The 22,837-nt window shown below is 36.6% G+C and overlaps 2 protein-coding genes across 4 annotated transcripts; one reads left to right on the forward strand and one right to left on the reverse strand.

Annotated features, from left to right (window-relative positions):
* Positions 1–97: 97 nt before the first annotated feature.
* plb1 (phospholipase B1) lies at positions 98–16,457 on the reverse strand. Of its 2 annotated transcripts, none has more exons than XM_041971364.1 (43): positions 16,350–16,457; positions 13,877–13,923; positions 13,678–13,738; positions 13,474–13,537; positions 13,297–13,331; positions 12,298–12,364; positions 12,142–12,190; positions 11,974–12,039; positions 11,803–11,868; positions 11,636–11,691; positions 10,906–10,978; positions 10,716–10,823; positions 10,527–10,580; positions 10,068–10,136; positions 9,873–9,959; positions 9,694–9,754; positions 9,013–9,071; positions 8,631–8,704; positions 8,473–8,516; positions 7,345–7,453; positions 7,165–7,216; positions 6,977–7,057; positions 6,336–6,401; positions 6,119–6,219; positions 5,951–6,032; positions 5,365–5,469; positions 5,188–5,283; positions 5,022–5,093; positions 4,863–4,940; positions 4,700–4,760; positions 4,559–4,617; positions 4,277–4,344; positions 4,147–4,190; positions 3,903–4,002; positions 3,750–3,801; positions 3,552–3,632; positions 2,678–2,743; positions 2,416–2,510; positions 1,898–1,979; positions 1,712–1,816; positions 1,489–1,584; positions 1,290–1,364; positions 98–1,191 (listed from the first exon to the last, which is right to left on the reverse strand). In XM_041971364.1, exons 3-43 carry the CDS (start codon positions 13,724–13,726, stop codon positions 937–939), a joined length of 3,162 nt encoding a protein of 1,053 aa, XP_041827298.1. In that variant the 5' UTR covers positions 13,727–13,738; positions 13,877–13,923; positions 16,350–16,457; the 3' UTR covers positions 98–936. The 2 variants fall into 2 exon arrangements, with proteins under 2 accessions (XP_041827298.1, XP_041827297.1); XM_041971363.1 differs by lacking the exon at positions 16,350–16,457 and adding an exon at positions 14,557–14,671.
* Positions 16,458–16,537: 80 nt separating this feature from the next.
* LOC121631713 (protein yippee-like 5) lies at positions 16,538–20,800 on the forward strand. 2 transcript variants are annotated; one of them, XM_041972741.1, is made up of 3 exons: positions 16,538–16,698; positions 18,459–18,635; positions 18,762–20,800. In XM_041972741.1, the coding sequence occupies exons 2-3, from the start codon at positions 18,495–18,497 to the stop codon at positions 18,984–18,986; spliced, it is 366 nt and encodes a 121-aa protein (XP_041828675.1). In that variant the 5' UTR covers positions 16,538–16,698; positions 18,459–18,494; the 3' UTR covers positions 18,987–20,800. The 2 variants fall into 2 exon arrangements, with proteins under 2 accessions (XP_041828675.1, XP_041828676.1); XM_041972742.1 differs by having other exon boundaries at positions 18,462–18,635.
* Positions 20,801–22,837: the final 2,037 nt, after the last annotated feature.

The following is a 22,837-nucleotide window of genomic DNA, read 5'->3' on the forward strand; positions in this document are numbered from 1 at the left end:
ACAAATCAAGTGTGTGAAAGTGAACTAATTAGCCTTAAAGAGGAGCACAAAGTTAAATAGGCAGCAAAACAGCTCAAAGTTGAACTTAAGTTTTTTTAATGAAATTTGGTCATTTTTACTTCATTACATTAAAAAGCAGAAGCTGTTGAAATGTTTTTATCACTGTCATGTGGTCATAAAATATCCTTTTGTAAGTTTTATTTACAAGCTGAGTCACTGTTGGTAATGATAAACCACAATGATGCAACCATGACAGTTTTATCTTTTAATGACAAGGTGACATTCTGTACTTCCAGTGATTTCCTCAACATGGCATCAGGTCTGGCCAGAGAAGTCACACATGTTTACAATTTAAGAATGATTACATAAAAATAACCACAGAATCTTAGACATATATTTACACTTAATTGTGGCAAGTTTATTTTACTCCACATCATTTGAAAACTCTGACTGAAGGTGCTACAATAAATTCAAATGCACATTTTTAATATGCAAATGAGTAATAAGTGAAAGTGAGGTCAGCAAGTGTTTTCACACAAAATATACAATGTGCAGTGGTTTATGTATATACTGGATCATCTTGTAAGGTGTTAGACCAGCTACAACATTTAAATATATATTACCAGTTAACAGAACAGTGACACAGAAATATGAAGAAATGCATCATTTTCAACGTTTTTAGATATTAAAGGTTAAATCAGGCACTTCAGTTTATTTGCCACAATTACCGTTGTGAAGACTTGCTCTATATCCATTTAATTATTTGTGGATCAAGGGTAGTACGTTGTTTCTCCAGTCACAGTAGACAAATCTAATACACTGTTTTATAATGTCCACACACAAAAAAAAGGTTTTTAAGTCACTTTAAATGTTATTATTTTTGTAGCTGCAGTTCTTTGTATTCCATGTATAGTCCAGTGCACATCAATCAGCACTTTAAAACACTGTGGTCTTCATCTCCACTTCAGCTGTCATCTTTCTCTTGCTCCTCTTATCTCTGTAGAAGAAAAGGAGCCAGGTGACGGCCCAGCCAATCACAAGACCAATAACAGCCAGCACACCAGCGAGCCATGCTGGCACGCTACCCGAGCAACCCGAGGTGAAAGGCTGGGCTGTGGTCTGAGTTGTGGGTTCTGGGGTTGTGGTGAAACTGGGGAAACTATTCACCTTTGTAAAGATGTAGGGATGCTCCTGAAATACAAAGATACACTGAACTAAACAAAAAGTACTTGGAGCAACTTAATTGTGCACAACTAGGTCAACAGTAGCATGGGTGACAGGTCTCTTACCTCAGTGGGGCACTTGATGTTGTTTCTGGAGTTTGTGAAATTATTGTAAGTCTGTTTTTTACCCACTGGCTCCAACTACAAATAAAAACAGAAATACACATTTGCTTTTGACAAAATTGGACTGAGATGTGATCATTCAGTAAGACTTTATCCTAAGAGCTGTAGTTAGTCCTTTACTGTTTGCCATTGCCAGACTCACCATGTTATTCCACAGAGCAGTAGCCATGTTAGCATGTCCCCGTTCACTGAAGTGGAAACAGTCCTCAGAGAAGTAGGTGTCGTCAGGCCTGCCGTCCTGAAAGAGAGCAAATACATCATCCCCGTTTATGTGTATTATACGCTTTGAGGAGGGAAGAATGTAAAGCCCATGCAGACAAATGTTTGTACGAATGATGTGCAGCAGTGATGCACAGCCAGCTTACAGCATTCAAAGGAAGAATGGAGTTTTGGAAAAAAGGCTGGACAACCACAGCAAAGTCTTCTCTGCCATCATAACGGCTCTCATGCATCAGGTTTTCAGTCTTGATCTGACAAAAGAAAAGGTTGATGTTATTACAGCCACTGCAATGCAAGCACACATTGTGCTCTCATTGTTCCTGTCTTCCAACCTGTAATTCCCGATTGATTCGTTTAACTTCAGCCAGCTCTGGTGAATCCTCTCCGGGTAACAAGAAGCAGGGGCAGACTTGCCTGTGGATCAAAGATGGAAAAAAACAGCTAATTTTGGAAGATAAAATACCTCAGTCATCCTTGTTGCAACATAATACTATTACAAAGGACAGTATTTGTAGATTTACTATTGATTTGGTGATAAGACAGTTCTTTATTATATAAAATTCTTTTCAGCAGGATTATGTAAAAGATCTACTCTGCCACAAAACTGTGAGGACAGGTAAACCACAGGCAAAGGAAGGGCCCACTAATTTTGAAATTACTTATTCAGATCTCTTTTATTTACACTACAAATTAGAAGATTGGTCCTGGTGAAGGATGCAGCCCTCCTGCTCTTTGCTCACTTGACTCAGTATAAAAGAATGACAAGAGAAGTGCTTTTGACTAGATATAATTTTAAAAAAGCAACTTCCTTGGTGGGTTCCTGAATAACTTAGTAGATCAATAAATGTACTTTTGCAACACGTTGCACCCGAGACTGTCCCTTTTGATCCGACGAAGGCCTTCAATTTCCAGTATCTCCAAGACGTTGACAAAGGCTCTTGGAACCTACAGTCAGACAATAATAATACATCACCTTCCTGCTGTTTCAGTGAGTAAAAATATGAATTAATGAAGGAGACTTTTTGGGAAGTTAAAAAAATGTGAGCCCAAAGATTTTTAATATCAAGTGATTTTACTGCATAACAGTTGTTATTTAGAAGCCATCATCTCACCTCTTTGTACAGGATATCCAAGCTTGTTGTTAGATGATGGCTGTAGTTCTCAGGTGAAAGAGCAGCCTGTGGATTTGATTAAAAAATAAATAAATGAAAATAGAGAGAGAGAGAGAGAGAGAGAGAGAGAGAGAGAGAGAGAGAGAGAGAGAGAGAGAGTTAAAAGCAGCATAATGAAGTGGCCAAGTGTCAATCTAACCACATATCAGTCATAAAAGCTGTGCAACATGCTAGAGCTTGCCAGCAATCACTAACCCTAAGCTATCCCTACAACTCCGGGTTCAGCTTAAACTGATGCTGCTCTTTGATATTTTGCTTCAGAGCAAATACATAAAAGAATGACCACTTTGTTGGTAAAGTGTGAAGAGTGGTGGAGAGAGAAGGCAAAACAGGAGGCAAAATGAAACAGAAAGGAGGCAAGAGCTAGACAGACCCAGGATGAAGAGAGTCTTGGTTAACTTCTATTTTATGTATGCCCCTTTTAGAGAACAAGGCCAATCACTGTGCACCCTGTGCTTGTTTAATGCAAACAGAGACAGAGCTAGAGGAGGGAGGGGTTGAGATCTGTGTTGAGCAACAGAGTGTGCCCATTGAAAAGAAACCCTGTCTGCTCTCATCTCACTCTGACACAATAAAACTATTACAAGGGGGCTTCTCACAAAGCCTCATTATTCTGCTCCAGTGCTTAGATCCATTTGGGGAGTCATATCATGAGACAGAGCTGCACAGGGCATCATACAGCACCCAAGGATGTTTAACCACTCTACTTGTGCAGGAGATTCGTTGTCTTAGGAGGGGGAGTAGTGCTTTGAAAATGCCCCTCACCCACTGGATGAGACTGTTTTTCCTGTGACAACTCCTGAAAGTAACTCACCCGGTCATTGCAGTACTGACAGAGGTCATTGCCTCCAATGAAGAGGGTCACAAGCTTCCAGTCATTCTGAAAATCCACTGTCTAGTTCCATTAAAGAGATGGTGTCAGATTCATAGAGACAGACAGGTGGACAAGATATTATCATAAAATATATTTGTTGCAACAAAACTATAAGAGAATTAATAAAAAATAACTCACCATGTCATTTTTCATGGTATCAATCAGATGTCGGATCTGCCCAGGGATTTCTCTGCATGTAATTGTATATAATCAAGTAATTAATTTTTATGAGTGCATAAAGTCCAGACAATGCAGCACAGTAGCTGATACCAGGTAAATGTTAGAACTCACGATATTTTAGCCCCCGAAACAGCCATGTTGAAGCCAGTTTGATTTTTTCCTTGCCCCTTTGACATTCCTTTGATATGAGGATTGAATATCCTAAGTATATCTGATGAAAAAAATAAATAAAGTTAAGGAAATCTCTGTAGAAAAGACTGAGCACCAGCTCAGACTAGCTTTGTTCAGACCCAGTCTGCTATCTAGTGACGCTAATGTGTATTACATCTCAACACGTAAGCGGTAGGATGCTTACTGGGTAGTGTTGTGACAGTTCCAAGAGTTTCATCCCCTCCAATGCTTGTTCAAAGAAGACAAGATAGAGGTATAATTGAATGTTTAAAATATAAAATTAATCATGTCTAATAGTTAGTATCCAGTCTTACCTCCATGCCACCCCTCTGTATTCAGTTTTTAGTTCCAATAGACTTTTTGCCTTTGCACCAAATGCAGCCTATATACATAAAACCAAAATAAATAAATAAAAACTCTTCAAACAATAACAACACAGTTGTTTTTGTCAATACAATCAGGACATCACTGCTGATATGTGTTAGACTGATTCCATTTTTACTAAATTTTTTACTAAAATATATAAGAATATGCAAATAAATAAATAAATAAAATTGTGAAGGATCAGCCAATCAAACATTTAAGCATAAACCTACTGTTAGAGAGTCTCCTACAGCTGCCACCACCTTGATGTCTGCTGGCCGTAATCTGTGAACTAACAAAAACATGAACATATTTTACATTGAGCGCTAGCTTTTCACTTTAAATCAACAATTAAGTATCATCTGGATGCCAACCTGAAGTGGGCACGGAGTTGGATGGAGCGGTGTTAGCACAAGAGAAGTCACTGCCCCAGTTCTGATAAAGAACAATATGATATAGTTATAATTATAATCTCTTTGTTGACATGATTGATTAGAAAACTACTTTTGAGTCTAAAATTAGCAGAATATAACCTACTGTTACTGGAGCAGGGGTGGGTGGAGGGCCTGGAAAGGTGTAGTTGCTATTGATAGCTGTTCGAAAAAATGGGTTTTCCTTGGATAGAAATTAAATATAAATATAAGTCATAGTGTTAATGTGAACAACTGACTTAAAAAACCATGCACATGCTGTTACCTCTGAGGGGCACTTCAAATCGATGCCAGCTGTGAAATCTTGTGTGAAGGTTTTGTTGCCAACTGGCTCTAACTAGATTGTGAGAGTCCATAATTAATGTTAAATCATAAGAAAGAAAAAAAAAGTCTGCCAAAATACAAAGTTCTTTAATAAAAGAAAAACCTACCATGTTGTTCCAAAGTGCTCGAGCCATGAGTGTGTGAGCTTTCTGGCTAAGGTGGAAACAGTCTGGTGTAAAGTAAGACCGATCGGGCCGGCCATCCTTTTAAAAAGAAGATATTGGAAACACATTTTAAAAAATCTAAATGGAAAGACTTATGTCACAGTCACTGTCAGTTCATACCTCTAGCTTGGGAAGGAAAACCTCTCTGAAGAAGGGCTGCAGCACCACAGTGAAGTTGTCGTGGCTATCATACCGCCCTGAATCAATTAGCTCTCTCATGGTGTACTGAAGGGATGAACATTCAGAATATAATAACAAAAAAATACAAGTAAAATGAAGCACTTCACTATGTAGTGCTACCTAATTTGGCATGACAATGCCAAATGTTACTTTTTGTCTTTTAAAAGTGAAGCAATGGCCAAATTTAGTTCATTTTTGTCTTTTCATTTTACCACTTTCACACCTCACAGCTTTTGTCATATAGAAAATATAAAAAAAGAAAAATAAATTAATTTCTTTAAAAAATTTACAAATTTTTAGAAACATAAAAAAAGTTAAATATCAAATTCAAATTAGAGCAATCAAAGACCAAAATATCTCTTTCAATTGATTCTCTCAGTTTGTCTATACATGTACTGATAATACAAAAGTAATATTGCTATAAATGACCTCTTACATATCATCATTGAACATAAATGGTGAAGTATTTTAACATGACATTTTCTCTCAGGTCAACCAAGTTATATTATATAACAATGTTTTGTACCTGATACGCTCTGTTGAAGTCATTGAGTCTCTGGAGTTCAGATGATTCCTCTTTAGCCTTCAGCACACAGGGGCAAACTAACCTGACATATAAAAATCAATACTGTTAAATAGTATAGCTATTATTTACTTTGTTTGTTTTGTTGTAAATGTTAAAAAAATCACTGACCTCACAAACCAGGATGGACAGCCCAGAGATGTATCTTTGTGCAAATCACGCAGTGGCACGATGTTCAGCAGCTCGATCAGATTGACAATTGCGCGAGGCACCTGCAAGATACACAACACTTTGTAAGTTCTCTGTAATATTGGTCACAATTTTGACATTGCAACTACACAGTGAAGTTGTATGTTTGTGTTAGCATGGTGCAAGGATTTGCACATACTTCACTATGAAGTATGTCCAAGGCTTGGCGGATTCGATCGACCACATTCTCAGGCGAGAAGAGGACCTATAAGGCAAAAAAGTTTCTCAGTTAACAAATGGCTGCAGTTATTTCACAGAAATGTAATCACCAACTATTATAATTAAATACATGTGGAACCTATGCGGTTTTGTATGGTAATATGTAATACCATAGGTTTTGCCTTGTGATTATAAGGGTTTCATATGAGCATTTTACATTTGTTTCACATGGGAATATATGGGTTTCACTTATTATTACTACAAAAATGTTTGAAAACCACGTTTCTGATATCCAAAATATGTGTTTCATATGTGTTTGATGACAGAAAAATAAAGTGTTTTACATGTGCAAACCCACATGTGAAACACACGTGGTTTTTCTGTAAGTGAATACCTCTAAATGACATTTAAAAAAATAAATAAATATAGAAAAAAAACATAATTTTTAACATGAAAAGAAAATTTTAAAGCAGTTTGACTATATATATATATATATATATATATATATGTAGTATCACTTTAAATAGTAGCTGTGAAAATAAGCTATACATAAAGACAAGCTAAGTGCAAATTATGATACAGGCCCAACTGTAAGATATGTAGTTTAAAAAAAATACTCACACTGTCTGTGCAGAAGTCACATAGATCATTGCCTCCGACAAACATGGTGATTACTTTCCAGTCATTGTGGAAATCAATTTGCTGAAAGACAAGAAATAAATGTTCTTTTAAATGTGAAAATAAATCTCAGATAATGTTTATGAGACCATATATAAATGTGTTTCTGCTGTAGTTAGCTTCTGCCTTACCGGGTCAGTTTTCATTTTTTCCACTAGAGTTCGGACCTGTGGTACCATATCGCTGTAGACATATTTGGATCGTTAAAAGTGAACATTTCTTTTGACAGTGCTACATAACATCTGGTTAAGTTTTATTTATTGAGGCCCAAAATTTTAAGTAAGGTTTTTGTAGAGAAAAAAATGACTGACCTACTCTTTGCTCCTGGCACTGCCTGATTCAGAAAGGCTTGCTGACTGTTTTGATTGCCAGTGCCCTTTGAGAATCCAGTGAGGGAGGGGTTAAACTCCTTCAGGATGTCTGCAAACAATCACTGAGAAGGTCAGGAAAACTAAAACATAGATTTAATTGATGCATCAGTTTGTGAACATTTGGAAATTTGTAGCAGATGTGCCTAATTAATTTGAAATTGTGTAAAAGTATAATAAAAGTTCAGTTATTTCCAGTTTATTTGAGTGAAAGATTTTTTTGCAGAATGTAATTTTTGAAAATAATTCATTTCTCATTGCGAAGTTATTTTGTAATTTCTGAGTCAAGACAGTACATATAATTTAATTTAAAACTAAATGCCATTCAAATGCAAATAATTTCAACCCTATATTAAATTAAAAGTAGCAAACAAACAAACAAAAAAGTGCTAATTTTGGACCAGAAGCAAGAATGAACATTGAAAGAAATTCAAGATTTGTGACAGACTGTGTGAACAAATACCACAACAGATAGCGCTAAACCATAATTAAATGACTGTGATCTTAAGGCCTCCAGGCAACACTGAAGTAAAAACAACACATTTGAAGATCTGTCTGGAAATGATGGGGCTGGGATCAGCTTGTTACACAGCTCAAAAGCCTGCAACAGGATGTTGTATCGGTAAAACAGTGCATGGCAGAGATAACCTGCACATTTGTAAAGATAACATCAGTGCTGAGTAAACATGTTTTCATGAAAGACCTTTATTATTTTAGTGAAACAAAGCTAAACCACATTATGCTCATAGATCTCAAAGAAAATAATCCAGATTCATTGTGTCATTTTGTGCATTATGAATAAAAAATACAATGGAGGCCATAAACTTTTGAGCAGATGAAACCATCATAAAAGAACGGAGAAAACTTGGCTTTTTTAAATATATATATATATGTAGACATATTTGGAAGGAGCCATAAAAAATTATCTGTTTTGATACTTCAATGTTTTCTTTAAATTGAAGGTTAAAGGTTTTGAATTATGTCAAAATGTTAGTTTTATTTTTTTTTCTTTATTTTTTTTTTCTTTTGTTAGTTTTATTTTTATATTTAAGATAAAGGAGATGGACATACTTGGCAAAGTGGTCACAGTTGTTAAGTTTTTATCACCACCAACGCTGAAAAAGAGCAGAAACAGCGTTCGGTTTGTTTTAAATGCAATGCACAATTTAAAGAAAATGAACTCTTTCGTTTGTGTATTTTCTCACACTAGTACAAAGTTAACAACTTACCTCCATGACAGTCCTCTGTACTGAGTAAGCACTAACAAGAGGTTGTCTTGCTTTGCCCCCACACCATTGGCTGCCTGCAGAAACATTGGATTTCAGATAACGCGGCTGTACAGGGAGGTTATTGCTTCAGCATGTGTGCATTGTTGCTGCTACTGCAACAAGCTAAATTTGATCACAGTGTGTCTGCACACATATATAATCAGTACAAACAGCAGATGTCTGTACACCTTTCAGCTGTACTTGGTGTTAACTGAATTCCTCTTTTTTTTATCTCTTTATGATTATTTAGATAAGCATTTTATTCTTTTTCTTTCCTAAAGTGATTTTGGATCTAAATCTGACCTTTATTCAAGAAAAAACAAAGTAGGAGAGAAACACTCACTGTCAGAGAATCGCCTACAGCTGCCACCACCTTAATATCTCCAGGTCTGAGCTCATGGACTACACAGCAGAAAGAATAACTCTGGTGAGCAATTAAAATTCAAATTATGTTTTCCCAAAAGTCATCTACAGAGCCCCTAAAGTTTTATTGGTAAATATGTTTTCTCATCTTGTTTGTTCAAAACAAAAGAAATGTCACCATAAACTCAGGGGCCCTGTATCTAAAAATACTTAATCAAGCCTCACTTCTGCATGGGGTGAGTTGACAACAGTTAAGTTTAAAGAAATTATTGTTAGTAAAAGACAGTTATCAAGGATCTTGAGAGCTTGTAGATCATATCACCAATATGTTGAGACTTAAAATGCTACAGACTATTGTTGGTGAACTGAAAAGGCTAGGGAAACCTTCATGAGTGCAGGTAATGCGCTACTGGAAGCATCCCTACCATAGAAAATATTACTGTAACAGCTGCAAATTTACTAATAATGTCCAAAGGTTCCATGTTTGCTTTCAACAAGGCACAGAGCCTGATTGCTGGGATTTTATTTTATTTTGTAAGCACAATAAAAAAGTATCTTTAGTGCAGAATAAGAGCATTATTTTGTGTGCACAAGTTAAGAAAATATCTCCAGGCAGTTTGGGGCTTAGTTCTTATCAGCAAAGCTTAAAAATGTACTTTACCTGAAGTGGGTATGGTAGGAGAGGGACTACGATATGTGCAAGGCATTTCAGTACCCATATCCTGAAAGCATAAAGTAGACTTGACTATATAAGCCATAACAGCTCTGTTAATTTATTAAAATATTCTGAACTTGTCAAAAAAAAGAAAGGAAAAAGAAAGGTGGGCGTGGAACTCTTACATAGTCCATTGGTGCAGAGACCTTACTAAGAATTTCCAACTCTCTCTCATTGGGGGAGTTGATCTGTGTTCGCAGAAAAGGCCGTTCCTGGAAAGTTTGAAAAGTAATTTAAACCCTTTTATTCGTATACTTTCAGTAGACTGGGTTTGGTCTGTTGAGGACAACTTTTGAATTAACTGTGTTGGCATTCTTCACCTTCGTAGGGCAGGGAATAGTGATGATGCTGCTGTCTGTGACCTCCGCCTGAGCTGCCGATGGCTGGAGCTGGAAGAATAGTTATGATTATTTTAGCTTTTGGGATCAGGTGGGGTCATTCTGTGCAGCCAGTGAGCGTGCAGCAGTACTGATTACACAACTGCTCGGTTCATGTGTACAAGCAGAGTGAACAATGTTGAAGAAAATCTTCCTGACTGCAGTATCATGAGGTTAAACTTTACATCTCTTATCTAATCTACTGTCAGACAAACGTCCACTGTAATCCTCGTTTGCTCTTACTTTTGATTTGACTTATTGTGATAACTGTTTCCAGCTCTGTTTTACAGCGGCGTGGCATTTTCTGAACACACTGATGTGCAGCATGCTGCTTCGTCACATTGTGAATATACACAATGTCCTTTTATCTGCCATGTGTTACTGTGATTTATGAGAACTTACCAGACTCGTCCATAGCTGAACAGCTGATTGGTCAAGGTCAGGCCGCGTGCTTTCCTTTAAACAAACAAATTATGCATGTAAGTTACATATTAACTACTATTCTTCCATGCATTGTTTCTAAGCTTCATAACTTCTTACTGATTGAAACATTATGGCTGAATAAAGAAGGGTTAACTTAGTTTTACTTACAGAATCTGAGTTTCGTTCCAGGATGATTGGGGAGGACTGCAGCTCAACAGTGAAGTCTTCACTTTTGCTGTGCCTTGCCAGATTTGTCAAAAGATGGCTCATAGAGTCCTGAAAGGAAGTCAGTGCACAATTGTCAGAGGAGCTGTAAAATAACGACATAAGAAGCCCCCGAGATACATTTTAACTTTACCTGCAGTGCTTTCAGAAGAGTAGCCTTTTGTAGGCCTTGGCTTATGCCTTCATCTGTGATACACTTACACATCCTACATGACAAAAACAAGCATTTAAATGTGCTTTTATAACTGACAGATTAATAATAGTAAAGGTTGCATACTGAACCCATGTGTTGTGCAAGGTTTATTAGGGGTAATGAGGGTAGCCAGGCTAAGACCATTACTATCACTGCTGTGTCTCTGAAACTGATTTTTTATTGCTTTTCTAGGATATATAATGATTATTATTATTTCTGTTTTTAGGCAATGTTGAAGTTAAATATGTAGCCTTCCGCTTCTGAAAACATATTCAGCTTTCTAAACTGCTCTTAAAAGTCAGAAGAACTTTACATAGAATAATTACAGATGTGTAGTACACATCTGAGTCTTATTTGGCTATTTTTTCTATTAATATCAGCTGGTTATATACTTCCTGGTATATGCATATATTTTCAATAAAACTTATTTTTGTCTGGTCTCTAATTGAATTCAATTGTATATTATAAATACAAATAAATGTTTTACTATCTGACATTTATCTTTAACTTAGCCCTACTGTAATATATCCTTTATTGATATATATTTATCTGTACTGTAAAATTAAATCAGGGAGGTTCATGGTGGTGGTAACCATAGCCCCCCCTGACCAACCCTTAACTTCATCCTGTTTATTAAGTTAATGGCTTCTTTTTAACTTAAAGCACTCACTTATCTTCCTGGTGGTGTCCACTCCAGACAACCACATGGACCAAAGTGTGATGCAACTGTAAATACATGATATTATTATTATTATTATTATTATTATTATTATTATTATTATTATTATTATTATTATTATTATTATTATTATTATTATTATTATTATTATTGCATACATGTTTTTGCAGTATCTGGAGTGCTGCTTCCACTTCATGCCCCACAGCTTTAACATCAGCAGCAACCTGAAGAACAAAGAAATCTGTCAATATTCCCTAAAGAGTTCAAGCACAGCGTCATATTATGTAACAAAGGTTATTTTTTTTAAAATATTAAATAAAGAGGCTTACCTGAGGGGAACATGCACACATGGAGTCTGCTGAGAGAAACAAGAGTACAATCTTCCAGTCTGTCACCTGCAGGGATGCACACAGTCAGTAAAATTGAAGTTTATTTCAGCAGAGTAAATGTGAGCATTATATTCCTCTAACCCCCCCTACACACAACTATCCCCATACCTTGTGTGAAAGGGAGCTAGTCAGGTCCTGAGCCTCTTGCAACAAGCTCCTGAAAAATGTTCATTCAGAAATGTTGAATGCCACATTTCCTAATGCATCATCTGTGCTATGTGATATGTATGAGTGTATGCATGTATGTGTGTGTGCGTGTGTTACCTGTGCTGCAGTGAGGTTTGATCCACATGCTGAGAGATCACCCCGGGATTAAACATGGATACCAACTCTGTTCAAACATGGAGACCCTAATAAGTCTTAGCATACATAATCCATTACAACACAATCGCGCAGCAGATAATAAGTATTATGAAATTGTTGCTTTTGTAAGCAGGTAGCTGCTGAGAGCAAATCCATTCATGTTACCAGAAATCCTTTGTAATGAAATGAAGGTCAGTGTCCTGTGTTTATGGCCATTTATCTTATCCCTATAGATATAATCAACAAAACTGCAAGTTCATTGTTTGATAGCTTTTCTTTAAAGTGAGTCTTAATCTGGAGTTTGCACTTCAGATGAACTCTGTTTAAATACTGAACTTATACACTTAATCACAAAAGCCCCTGTTCTGATTTAAATCTGCTGAAGAGTATAAAGACACAGAGCCAGATACTAAAATCAATATGAATGAGCAGGCAGAAATAATTAGAAAACACAGACTTCAAAAAAGGAATGAAAAATTACAGAAATTTTAAATAATTCAGCTAGTAAAATCTGATCTTTATGGCACTTTGTTGGCGTTCTTGGTGGCTTAGCTGAAAACAGTTTTTCTACTATTAAAACTGCTGATGTGTTTTTTGTTTTTTTTTTACAGCGTTTTACAGTTGGATAAGCTGACAAAGAGAAGCCTTTTCTCCCTCTCAAAAAACTAGAAAAAGAAATTCACTGACTATTTATTAACTCTCTACAGGGCCATCAGAATGTAGTGTTTGTGGTTTAGATCGATCGTCTTTGCATCGTTTACAAATAGTTCAGAGAAGTTAATCTTCTAACTAATATTAAAATGTGCAAACATGTAATTCTTGTCTTGCGTCCCTTCATTTACTCTCTGACTTTGAAATTGATTTCAATATTTTGTTGTTTACTATAAGAATATTAAAAAATATATTGTTCCTTTCTTATTTAACACATCATGTTTACACTCCAGTGAGGGTTTGGCTTACCGGTTAGTCTACGGACAATTCTGGATGCTTCATCCCTAATAATGAAAACAGTCACTTTGTAAGAAACATAATTCATTCAAGATTTAAATCACTTAAGTCTGGAAACAATGCATACAGTATGGGTTACTATTTCAGATGTGTGTTTTAGATTTTTTTTTTATTTTCTCTGCTATGTACCTGTGTGACAGAGGCATTCCCAATGTATACAGAGCTGTGATATCAGCAGGTGTGAGAGCATGAACTGATGATGAGAAAACAAGGTAATTAATCCCAATATAGCAAAAAACTATGGTGAGATTGATACTTATGTGAAAATAAAGTGGTCTTTCAAATTAGAAATAGTTCAGTAACGTCATTGATTATGATTTCAGGGTGTATTACCTGAGGATGGGGGTGTGGAGGCAGGCATTGGTGAGCAAAGTATTGGCATGTAACTTTCTATCTAAAGCACAAATACCAAAAACATATTGTCAGTAGTAAATTGTCAATTTATAGTATACACTATAAGAAATATTTATGTTCAGTGTATGAATACATATGGCAATACATGCATTTTAGTGTCATAACTGATGTGCAGTACCTTGTCTGATCTATCTGTTCCAAGTCGTTTATCTTGCACAACATGGTCTACATGTGACACAGAAAAAGAAAAAAATGCTGTTTTAAATAGGCAATTTTTAAAAAGTTATTTAGGTTAACAGGAAACAACAACAAAAACAAAACATATCCTTTGATTTTCTTCATTACAAATATTTGAAAACTTGACCCTTTTAAATTAAACATAAAATTTTGCTTCACAATAAAGTTTGGTGCTGATAAGACGTTCAATAATCTGCATTTGCTTATGGTTTTGCCTCAGATCCATCTCAGTTTAGGACAGTTTTGACTTTCTGTAAGGAACGGAAAGGAGGAAAAAACAGCCTTGGGCATTTATTTCAAAGATGTCGTAAACTTATACTAAACTGTTTGCATTAGCAAAAGTTAGATATAAAGCACTGGTGAAAGTTTAAACTTTGCAATACACATGTAAAGTATAGGAGCTACTGTTTAGGTTAAAATGTAACCTGTTTCCATTCACAGTTAGAGAAATGAGTGCTAACAGGTGTCAGCAAACAGTGTAAACACAACAGCACCTTAAAACGACAGGTGGGTTAGTTACCAAATCACTCTGATGTCATCACATGACCATGCTCCTTTTCATTTAAAATCATTAACTGCACCAAGGTTCCAATTATGGATGCTGGAATGTTCTGTGTTTACCTGTAAATGTAGTGCAGAGTCCAACAAGGGACAAGAGAATCAGGAGTGCAGATCTAGCCATGATGCTCTAAGATACAAAGGGTTTTCCACACTGAAGGGTTTGTGTATTTGCCTGTCCTTTCTCCCCTCGGCCTCAGAGGAAGAATGACTGTAAGCTTTCACTGACTGTAAAAGTATACTGTACCTGTGAGGGGTGTGGAGGAGGCAGAGTCCCAAGAGGGCAAAGTTTTTAACAAGGAAGAAGTAAAGTTCTCAAGTGAAAAGATGTAAAATAATCATTCCCTTTATTTTTTGTTTTAATTCTAATTAATAATTTACTGCCTTTATGGTTTTAGTTTTTGCTTTAATACAGATAAGTATTCTCATGTCTATAAACAAGGCAAACTTACACATTGTAAAGTTACTGAGATGTGAAGTTATACTTTGACTCTCACTATGACACTTTATAAAATGCATTATTTTTGTGGTGGGTGCAAAGCTCACACTCACTCATCGACAGCAATAATTTCACAAAACCTGGAGCTGTTCCATTATGTCAAGGAGCAGAACGGGCTTTGTAGACACAGTGATGGTAACCAGTAATTTTCTAAGAGAATAATGACATTACTGGCTCATAAAAATAATTCATTTGGATGTGAAACTTCAGTGAGCCATAACGATTCTACAACCTCACAAAAATTTAGTCTAGCTTTGAGAGAGAATTCTCAATCCTAAAGCTTTAAATAAAATACAAAAAATCACAAGTTACATGTTATTGTGCAAACAGTTTTGTAATTCTGAGATGGGAATGAAAAAATTTACATCCTAATCTTGTAGTTATGCAATCATTTTTTAACAACCAGCAATTCAATAAAACCAGACGGGTTCACTTTTGGAGATGTTTTGAGATATGATTAGATTGCTATATACCGTCTTTTATGAGTTTGTCCTTAGATTGGCTTTGCAGATAACTTGCAATCAGTGCTGAGGAACAGATATCTTGATGTGTAGTTATATTTCTATCCTGCAGCAAAGAAAAATTTTAACTGGTTGTTACATAAAGGTATTTAGCATTAGAACTAAATGTTCATTCAAACAAACAGACAGGGAGTTTTAGGGTTCTGCACTTAGAAATCTTGTAAATGCACAAGGAAATATGCAACTTAAAAACACTTTCCCCTTAGTATAGCGCCTGCTTCTCATTGTACTTGTTGAGACTCCTGCCACTGATGGCTGCTAAATACATCCATGGCAACAACTCAGTTATCGCAGTGTCTGTGTTAACAACTTGTCTTTTACAGTCTTTTATTTTAATGCAATCATTTTGATCTTAGTTGTAAAATAACATGTGACATCAGTATTACGTATTACTAACAAAGACATTGACAAACCTTCTCAGTGGTAGAATGTGCTCTGGTTGACATGCAGCCATAATGAACATACCAGTGCTTTTCATGCAGACATGAAGTTATGAAACAACCACTCCCAAACTACTTTTCACTTGTTCCATAGAGAAACCTGATTCGAAGAATATGAGACACACAAATCAAATTATCTCTGAGATAATCGCTGCATCATTTTATGTCTCATTAACTTATATTTTGTCCTGTTTTGGTCATTTTGTCTATTTATGAAAAGTCTGTCTTCTTTCTTTCTCTCTTTCTCGTTTAGTTAATTTTCCTTTGGGTCTAATGCACTTAATTTAGGTTATTTTGAATTGCGTTATTTTACCTCTTTTTGCCATTAAGCTTTTTCATTTATATGCATTTGTGTCCTCGTGGGGTTGTTTTGTTTTTCATTGTGAGACACTGAACCTTGGGACGGTCCATCTGGCTCAACGGCTAGCTCCTTCAATAACCTGTCTATGCCGGCGAAGTTTGCATTCTAATATCTGGACGTGCAGGATGCTCTATCAGAGATGAGGTTGAGTTCCGCTCTGCTGACACCTGGCGGAGAACGCGACGCAGCCGCGAGAGGATGCAGCAGGGTCCACTACGTCATAACCGGATGTTGATACTAGCTCGAAAGCGCAGGAACAGCTGAAAAAGAATAACAAAGCCACGACGACAAAAACAACAGACATACGCCTAAAATACATCTTACATATTCTTGACACCATCGCTGGACGGTTGATTTGATACTATTGAAGCCAGTTTTAAGAAGGTAGGAAGGTTTCATGTGGAGTTTGTCCTAAATATACGTTTTGTTGATCTCTTTCTCTCCTAGCCTGTTGTCGTTGTTAGCGGAGCTGCTAGCAGGACGTAGTTTCTTTGGACTTTGTGGCCGATTGAATTGTTATGAAACCACAAATCTTGGCCTCAAATAAGAATGAAAAAACAGCTAACACGTGTCCTATTATCAGTTTAGCTAACATCTTCGTCTTTCTTGGGGAGATTGATCAAATATGTGTAATTAAGGCACTTCCAATGAGCAGTGTTGAAAGCCCAACAGCCATCTACAGTCAACATTACTCATGACAAGGAAGTTTTAAATGAGAGCCATAAAATGGTTAAGCAAAGTGTGACTATGCAAGGAGAGTTAACAAAAGCATCACAAATGTTCAGTGTTTTCTGTTTGGGGATGTATCTCGTTTGCTGTGTGAGGTTTTCTTTCACTGTATCGACTATTAGTTTTGGATTTGTATTTTTATTTATTTATTTATTTTTTCATTGCGTGCCCGTGTGTGTGTGCTTGTTAAAACAATCAAACATACAAAAAATATTAAATACAGAGTTTAAACCTACATTAAATTATTTTACACGGAATCCAGATTCTTTCGTTTTGTGATTTGTGAAAAACTTGTTTTGTGAATGTGGCAAAAAAGGACTTTATTTTTTTTATTTTTTTGTACTGTTTAAAAAGCCTACAGTGGATTGCATTATACTCCACATAATCAAGCATTTAGTTAAAATATGATTTAGGTTTAGGTTTAAAATACAAAATGTGCTCCATTAAAAGCTAAAAAAGAATTATTGTTTTTGTGTTCTTTTTTTAAAAGTGTTTTTTTTCTAATCTTTCCACTGCCTCTCAGTTTGCATACATTTTCCAGAGCCTTTATTGTTCCTTGTTAGACCTCCCATAATTTCATCATAACATGGAAAGAAGAGAACAAAAAACAGCCTTGAAATGTCCATTTCCTGACACCTTAACAACTAAAACTTTTACAATCTAGATCCTCTGTAGAATCATTCAGTCCAGATTTAACCCTTATAGGTAATTTTTCTTATGAGACCTGGTCTACAGTTGTCTAGACTGCAAAAAAAGGCAGCAAAAACATAATTTTCATCCTCATAAATAGAATAGTGTTAAAGAATTTGGATCTGCTGTATGATAATTGAGTCCCTTTTTTACCAGTATAAGTAATGTTGTTAAACACAACCTGGTCTAACCTGGTCAGGATGCCAACAGAGCCACAAAATAGCCCTTTTTATATCGTCACAAATAGAATATTGGTTTCACAAATCACAAAATGTGTTTAATGAATATGTCCTCTGCTGAATAATTGAATCCAGATTTGCCAAATTTAAGTATTGCGGTTTTTGAACAGCTGAAAAGCATGTGAACTGGCCCTTTATTCATTCCTTTAATTTGCTAATTATTTCAATTTCAGCTTTGTCAAATATTTTTGGTTTCTGTCATGGTTGAAGGATAGTTAAACAAACAGATAGATAATTAAAAAATATTAGTTAATGATTATGTTACCATTTAGCAAACACATCTTTAATGTGATCCAAAGATATACATCCAGCTCAAAGAATGTCTTCCTACTTTTTTATAAGCACTATTACAAAATCTCTTAGTACACAAATACAGATTGTTATATTGGCCAGCTTGAGGGTATTACATAAGGTTTTACTGCCTTTTATACTGTTTATAGTTATTTAATACATCAGTAATAAATTTCTTGCCCTTTCTTCTCTCGGGAGGTGGTGATAGTTTCATAACTCAGAGATCAGACGATGGGGCGTATCTTCCTGGACCACATTGGCGGAACTCGCCTCTTCTCTTGTGCCAACTGTGACACTATCCTGACTAATCGCTCTGAGCTCATCTCCACACGATTCACTGGAGCCACAGGCAGAGCTTTCCTCTTCAATAAGGTACAGTGGAATTTGTTGCAAAGATGCCAGCTTTGACACACACTCTTAAATCTGACAGGGTGCACATATGCTGTATCTTGTTTTTTGTGTCAAAAACTGTGTCAAGATTATTTATTAACCCCACAGGTGGTGAATCTCCAGTACAGCGAGGTCCAGGACAGAGTGATGCTTACCGGCAGACACATGGTGAGGGACGTCAGCTGCAAGAACTGCAACAGCAAACTGGGTTGGATCTATGAGTTTGCTACTGAGGATAGTCAACGGTATAAAGAGGGACGTGTCATCCTGGAGAGGGCACTGGTTAGGGAGAGTGAGGGCTTTGAAGAGCATGTCCCTTCAGACAACTCATGAGCTCTGGATGTTGCTATGCCTGCCTATCCCTCTCCTCTAACCCTTTGCCTCTGTGCTGAGAATCACCACCTGCAGACTTAGTGGTCAGTGAAGTTTTGACTTCAACCCCCACACTCCTTCCCTGTCTCTGGCATATGACCTTAGACCTTTGCTGATTAGAAGAATGGTGTGCTGGATAGGCTTCTTCAAAATACTCCTCTATTTATGTGTCACTGGGCAGTCCTACCAACACAGCTGACAGCATTGTTAGGGAGTTGTACCATCACTAAAGTGTGAGCACGATCATAAATTTTTTTTTTATCCTCTCACAAACTCACCCAGCACACTTTCAGAGTGATAAAAAAAAAACAATATGCATGATGTTAAATGGGTCCCTCACATTTAAAACGTTCACCTTGTTTTATTTACAGAAATAAGTAGACTGCTAAATATGATTATTGTTCTGATGTGAACCAACCAGCCCTCTACAAAGACCTGTTAAATGAGCCAATTGAGATGTAATTTTTCATACTGCTTTTGTGGTATGTGCTTCTGTGTTGTGAGGTTTGTCTCAGCATGTCACCTTTTTAGTCCTGAATGCAAATAAGACACCAAGACCATTCACCCTGTATCGGTTACATTTTCTTAGCTTGTAGTTTAATGGATATATTACTGTTCAAAATCTCTGTTCTCATCCAAATGATGCCATGAGGACCGCACAGATTGATGTCATTTTTTTGTATTTATTGTTAAGCTTGACAATGATTACTTTTTTCCATCTTGCTCACAAATTGTGCATATATTTTGATTGACATGCCGTTGTTGAAATGTATTCAGAGTGGTGTTTTTGTCTCATTCATCGCCTGGAAGTGGTGTCCCACACAGTTGACAGATATTCTACTGAATTCAGTTGTAGCAATCCACATCTGTTACCATGGATTCTGTGTCTGTATGTGCAGTGAAGAGCATGTCCCTTTTGTGACTTGTCAGAAGCATGCATCTTTCGGCCACGTGTCGTCTTTGTGACTGAGGCCGAATGTGTGTTAAATGTGATCAAGGCTTTTTCTGGTTGTCTGTTGTTTTAAGGGGGTGGGTCATCTTTGAAAACAGCTGTATTTCCAGAGGAATTACTAAAAACATAATGCACTGGCCATTCGGTAAATGGTGTTTAAGTCTGAAAATATATTTAAATCCTGCTGGTGTTTGACCATTTAAACACAGTTCTTTGCAGATGCTGTCTCCAGGTGTTGGAAGTATTTTAAGCAAAGTGACCCACCCTCTTTATATTGGGTTTCGTCTTTCTGAAAACACAAAGCCAGGTGACCTTTAAGAGTGTTTTCTTTAAAATCAAGTCCTTGTCCATGATAGACTAGAGCCTCCATTTTATATGATCAAATTGTAGTGAAAAAAAGATATATTTTTGACATTTTGTGTCAGTTTTTGAGCCTTGTGGCACTGATGCAACATCAGGCTAGAGTTAGTATGAATGCTTTTAGGCGTTACCAAAATGGTTCAGCCTTCACTACCTTTACAAGGTCATTCAAGGCAGTGTGGGGTTAGGGTTTCTGCAAAGGCAAAGATAAATACACATTCACATCATTCAAGTTCCAAAGTTAGTGCAGTGTACTGTTGCCATCATTTTGTTCACTTTTATAATTTTATTCATATGCTATTTGTTTTATTTACAATACATTATATGAGTGTTAGTTTGGCTGACACGTTTATCTTGAATATTTCTTGACTTGAAAATAGAAAAATAATTGTTTTCTTCTTTGGTTATGGCAAGATTTTCTCAGATGTGCTTTCTAAATAAAGATGCAGTCTTGCTGAATTCAGTTCTTATGTGAGTGTTTAATCAATACAAATGCAGTGAACCCTGAAGGAAATGTGCTCTTCCTCCTCACCTGTAACACACATGGATTTGCAAACATGCTATTTTTACTTATGGTGATGAGGAGCAAAGTCATCATGAGTAAAACCAAAGCCAGGACCTCTAGGTGGCAGTACAACACTTGAGAATCCGATGGGAGATATTTTCTCTTGGAAATGCTGCTGATGCTGAGTCTCGTCTGCCTCTGACGTTAACCTGCTCGGCAATATCTGTGGGGTGTTACTGCAATCTGGGAATACATGTTATTTATGCAAGTCCCTGAAGCAGATTAAGTGAAAGGTCTCGTGAATTGTTAACAGCCAACTAAATACCCTTTACTGACCAGTGTGCAACTGCACACAGAAGATGTCATAACAATGAAAACAAAAGTGAGCCAGATTAGAATTAAGCCTCATTTTAATCTGAACTATGCAGCAGAAACTGTGAATCATCCATGATGAAGTGGCTTGACTCCATTTGCTTTATAAATAGGAAGTGACGACTCACTCCTAATCCACCCACTAATATTGCGGTGCTGCTGTGAGGGTTATTTATAGCTCAGATGCTGCTGGAAGGCATCTTTGTTGGTGTGTCTGTAAGGGTCTGTGTCATTAAGGAGGAATCAACAACTGGTCTGCTCTTCTGCAGACACTCCTGGAGGTGCTTTACTCTGGACAGCTTCTAAACTAAGCCCATGCAAATATTAATTAAAAGATGGTGAAACTACTATTGTTGCAGTTGTTTTGTACATTGCAGTCATTTTCTTTCATTGAGCTCATTTATGGACTGAGATTGATGTTCTCTTGGCCCTGCCTGAGGACATTTAAATGCTGCACATGACCAGAGGCAAAAAAGAGGCTTTCTCCAGAGAACTTAGTGTGCTACTTTATAATTCATAGTTGTCTTTGCTTTTGTCCCTACATAACCTCAGGATTGTCTGCTGTCTATTGAAGAAGCCATCTGGCCAGATAAGGGTAATTACCTTGTTGATCTTATTAGTCTGCATTAAACTGGATAGCCATGCCTTAAACCTGGGTTAGACCGTCTTAGAAAACTAAATTTCCACAAAACATCACACTTTCAGTGCACTTGGATAGGGATTTTGACATTAAAGTTCTCACAAGAGTTTGATCTTGGGGGTAATATTGGAAAAACAAATCTCCCAATGGAAAATTTGGACTCCCTAATTGATTCTCTCTTACATCTCAAATAGAATGATGAAGTCTAAATGCATCATCAGTCTTTCTTCCACCCACTGTCAAACCAATGAGAGCAAATTTAAAGTTATATTGAGATGCAGTGGAAGAACTGAAAGGGGAGGGGTTGGGGTAAGGGGAAAAAAAAAAACATGAACATAATTGGACTCTTAATTTGCTCATGATTCACCATCTCCAGACAGCTATTTTAGTTTACCCTCTACCATTGTCTTTTTTTTTTTTTTTAATATGATGGGGTGTCAGCAACACCATCATCCCCCACACAGAAACAGAATATAGAAGTAAACTTCTCTTTCCACCTCTCTCTTCACATACACAAAAGAGTGACATCATTCTGTCACCAGGAGAAAATAGCATGCTTTCCATTGACATCATTCTACATCCCGTTGCCGGGAGACAGGGGAGTCAACATGAGTTACTATGGCGACTGCAGTTCACCTTCAAAGCTCCTGACCTTTTTGGCTGTCGATGGTTGATGTGTGTGTGCAAAACAGGCAAAACAAACTATGGCTTTAGTGTTGTGTAACATGAGCATTTAAGGTCTTGACTCATTCAGTGCAATGTATCGATCTAAAGGGCTACTGAAGACAATACATAAGGTGGCCTGCAGGTGGTAAAATTTTCAGTGTCGGAAATGGGGAGTAAAAAAAAATAATAATTAAAAAAAAGTAAAACGTTACTGCAAAATCCAATAAAGTCAGGTGAGCTATGTTTTGGTTTGACCAGCATTTTAAAAAGCTAAAATTAGCAAATAAGCTTTTTTATGTTGCGCCCTAAGATCAGGT

Source organism: Melanotaenia boesemani, chromosome 20, assembly GCF_017639745.1.
Source record: "Melanotaenia boesemani isolate fMelBoe1 chromosome 20, fMelBoe1.pri, whole genome shotgun sequence".
Classification (NCBI taxonomy): domain Eukaryota; kingdom Metazoa; phylum Chordata; class Actinopteri; order Atheriniformes; family Melanotaeniidae; genus Melanotaenia; species Melanotaenia boesemani.

Bases quoted from the DNA above. Each gene is read 5' to 3' on its own strand.
- plb1 (XM_041971363.1), bottom strand. From the start codon at position 14,617: ATGGCTAGATCTGCACTCCTGATTCTCTTGTCCCTTGTTGGACTCTGC. The intron at 6,402-6,976 runs GTGAGTATTTTT...TTTGCCTTATAG, and splicing joins GTGACTTCTGCACAGACAGT to GTCCTCTTCTCGCCTGAGAA. The intron at 5,284-5,364 runs GTATGAACTGAC...TCTTTTTAAAAG, and splicing joins TTTTCCTTCCCAAGCTAGAG to GATGGCCGGCCCGATCGGTC.
- LOC121631713 (XM_041972741.1), top strand. From the start codon at position 18,495: ATGGGGCGTATCTTCCTGGACCACATTGGCGGAACTCGCCTCTTCTCT. The intron at 18,636-18,761 runs GTACAGTGGAAT...TTAACCCCACAG, and splicing joins GAGCTTTCCTCTTCAATAAG to GTGGTGAATCTCCAGTACAG.